Source organism: Bison bison, unplaced genomic scaffold (genome assembly GCF_000754665.1).
Source record: "Bison bison bison isolate TAMUID 2011002044 unplaced genomic scaffold, Bison_UMD1.0 scf7180017864313, whole genome shotgun sequence".
NCBI classification, from domain to species: Eukaryota; Metazoa; Chordata; class Mammalia; order Artiodactyla; family Bovidae; genus Bison; species Bison bison.
This window is the reverse complement of record NW_011494885.1, coordinates 807930-811060: the sequence shown is the minus strand read 5'-3', so window position 1 is coordinate 811060 and position 3131 is coordinate 807930. Positions and strand designations below refer to the sequence as shown.

Below are 3131 nucleotides of genomic sequence, written 5' to 3'. Positions count from 1 at the left end.
CAAGGCTGGGGGCGGGGTCACACCCTGGGGGCGGGGTTAGAGGCGGAGCTGCGTGTCCGTCGAGGGGCGGGGACGTGGACTGGAGGGACGCGGAGCAGGTCAGTGCTTCCTGAACCCCCTGGACCGCTTCCTTCCTTCTTGCCCGCCTCGCAGGCAATGAGAGTGCCTACCAGCCCAACGGCGTCGAGTGCTACAGCTGCGTGGGGCTGAGCCGCAAGGAGTGCCAGGGCAGGGCGCCGCCCGTCGTGAGCTGCTACAATGCCAGCGACCATTTCTACAAGGGCTGTTTCGACGGCAATGTCACCTTGACAGCAGGTGAGCGGAGCTCCAAAGCACCTGGCCTGCATGGGTCGTGGTAGCCTTTTCTGAGGCCTCATGGGTGGTAGGTAATAGTACCCTTTTACCCAAAGGGTTCCCTCACCTTCCCGCGCCTTCTGGGAACCGTAGGCCTAAGTTGGTGGCTTGTCCTAGAGCATCATGCAGTCCTATTCCCAGGATAGCACGGGAATAGGAATACTTTTGTCCCAGAGTTTTGGAGGAAATATGTTTTCACAGAGGCTTGCCAGGTGCAGAATGGGAGGATGTGCAATGGGAAATGTATTTAAGTCTCTAAGATTCTGCCCAGGCATTGTGGGGAATCTAGTCCTTAAAACTCAAAGGTTAGTGTCTGCTAATACTTTGTCCCACCCCAAAGTATTAGGAGAGATGTGGTTCAGCCTCCAGGTCTCTGCCTCAGGGAACCATGAGTTCTTGAAATCCCATCCTCTGCAGGGTGTATTATGGGAGATGACGGACGCTGATGCTGGAAAAGATTGAAGGTGGGAGGAGAAGGGGATGACAGAGGATGAGATGGTTAGATGGCATCGCCGACTCAATGGACATGAATCTGAGTACACTCTGGGAGTTCGTGATGGACAGGGAGGCCTGACATGCTGCAGTCCATGGGGTTGCAAAGAGTCAGACACTACCAAGCGACTGAATTTTGGCAACGGTGGCGTCAGGGGAGGAAGAGGGAGGCATTGCTCTCCTCTTTCGTCCTGTTGAGAGGTGTTGTATCCCAGTTCAAACGTTTCTTCCAAAGCATTGTGGAACTTGTAGTTCATTCTACACATTTTTCCTCTTAAGTCCTATGGGAAATGTGGTCTACCAAGTACAAAAGACAGCGGGACAGTGTTTCTCAAAGTGGGGCCCAGATGGAGACATAGGGACTAATGGATGCAGAGCCCTTCCGTCCCCTGTTTTGGATGTTCTTGCTCTCGTGTTGCCCCTAAGTTTTGTTCTGGCTGTGCCTACCCCCTACCCCCAACCATGGACCTACTCATGTTTCTCTCCTGCAGCTAATGTGACCGTGTCCTTGCCTGTCCGGGGCTGCGTCCAGGACGAGTTCTGCACCCGGGATTCGGCGACAGGCCCAGGTTTCACGCTCAGCGGCTCCTGCTGCCAGGGGTCCCGCTGTAACTCAGACCTCCGCAACAAGACCTATTTCTCCCCTCAATTCCCACCTCTCGTCTTGCTGCCCCCACCTCGGTCCACCACCCTGGCCCCAAACAAATCTGTCAGTACTTCCACCTCAGCCCCATCCTCCACCGTCACCACCAAAGCTACCCCAGTCCCCACCACCACCCGGTCCACCACCAAAGCCATCACCCCAGCTCAGACCAACCAGACTTCTCCACAAGAGGTGGGACATGAGACCTTCCGGGAAGAGGAAGCTAGCTTGGCTGGAGGTGCTAGTGGCCACCAGGACCGCAGAAATATGGGGCAGGACCCCATAAAAGATGTGACACATAGTAAAGGCTCTGCGGCTCCTTGGGCGGGATGGGTGACTCTTCTGTTGGCCATGGCTGCTGGCGCCCTACTATGAGCTTCTCCACCTCTTGCCCTACTCCCTGGGCCCTGGATACCTCCATTTCCGTTACTTCTTTTCCCACCCCCTGGACTGGGCTGGCCCAGCCCCTGTTCTCCCCAGCTTTTGCTGCACTGGTTTGCGGCTTTGGGACACAAAGTTACCATTGTACATATATATATATATATCCTGCTGGGATGTTCTAGCTTTTTAAGGGAAGCAGCTGTATCCCCCGCATCTTTGTCTCTCCCTGGTGTCCTCCTGATACTTAGGACAGTGGGAAGTCAGAGCTGTCCCAGGGAAGGAGGGAGAGACGGTGATAAGCTCTCTGTTCTCTGTTCCAGCCAACCTGGAATAGGAGAGGCGGTGGGGTTGATGGCTCTGCCCCCTGCTCCCCCAGGCCCCTCCATCTTTGTGGGAATCGTTTTTTTGGTATCTTCTCTTTTCTAGACTGTGAGCTCCTCAAGAGCAGGGCCCGTGCCGTGTCTGGCACATAAAGGCTTCAATAAAAGTTTGATTACTTTTATAGTGTTTTGTTTTAAAATTTAAAAAAAATATTTATTTATTTGACTGTGCCCGGTCTTAGTTGTGAGGGATCTTTGAGTTTCGGCACATGGGATCTACTTTCCTGACCAAGGGTCAAACCTGGGCCCTCTGCCTTGAAGGAGTCTAAGCGTGTGGAGTCTTAGCCACTGGACCACCAGGGAAGTCCTGTGTAGTGTTTTATAGGAGTTACTCCTAGTTCACTGCCGACACCAGACTCATGGGAAGTTGACCTAGGGTGGGATTGCCAAGACCGAGATAGAGAAACCGAGGTCCGGAGTTACAGCTCCCGCGTGAAGTCGCGTTTGAACACCTTTCACCTCCTGAGTTGAGCAGTGCACGTGGGCTGTCCCACCCGGTGAGAGGGAGACTGGGTGAGACCTCTGAGCAATGTGGAGGAGTGAATGGGACTCTTAGCAATGCTTGGGAGCAGAGGAGAGTTTTGTTTCATGGGTTTACCTACCTTGCTATCTATCTGGTTTCTTGAGAATCATTGCACAACACGGGGAATATAACCACTATTTTTTTAATAACTGTAAATGGAAAGTAACCTTTAAAAATTATATAGGAAAAAATAGCCTAGCTTCATGATGAAAAGAAAAAAGAATCATTCAGTGGCTCGTTCCTGGCATCCCACTTGTCCAAAGGGCTGGCAGGTGCTGCTGTCAGTCTTTGCTTCCTGTTGGGAACTTGGGGCCTGAGCCTCACCACCGCCTTCTCCAATCAGATGAAGGGTTGGGGG

General features: G+C 53.0%; 1 protein-coding gene across 1 annotated transcript in view; it reads left to right on the top strand.

Moving 5' to 3' along the window:
- LYPD3 (LY6/PLAUR domain containing 3) overlaps window positions 1-2372 on the top strand; it is a 4163-nt gene extending 1791 nt beyond the window's left edge. Inside the window, exons 3-4 of the mRNA XM_010852672.1 lie at window positions 121-315; window positions 1338-2372. Coding sequence (XP_010850974.1) covers window positions 121-315; window positions 1338-1864 — 722 coding nt within the window. The 3' untranslated portion in view covers window positions 1865-2372. The remainder of the gene's footprint in view (window positions 1-120; window positions 316-1337) is intronic.
- The last annotated feature ends 759 nt before the right edge of the window (window positions 2373-3131 follow it).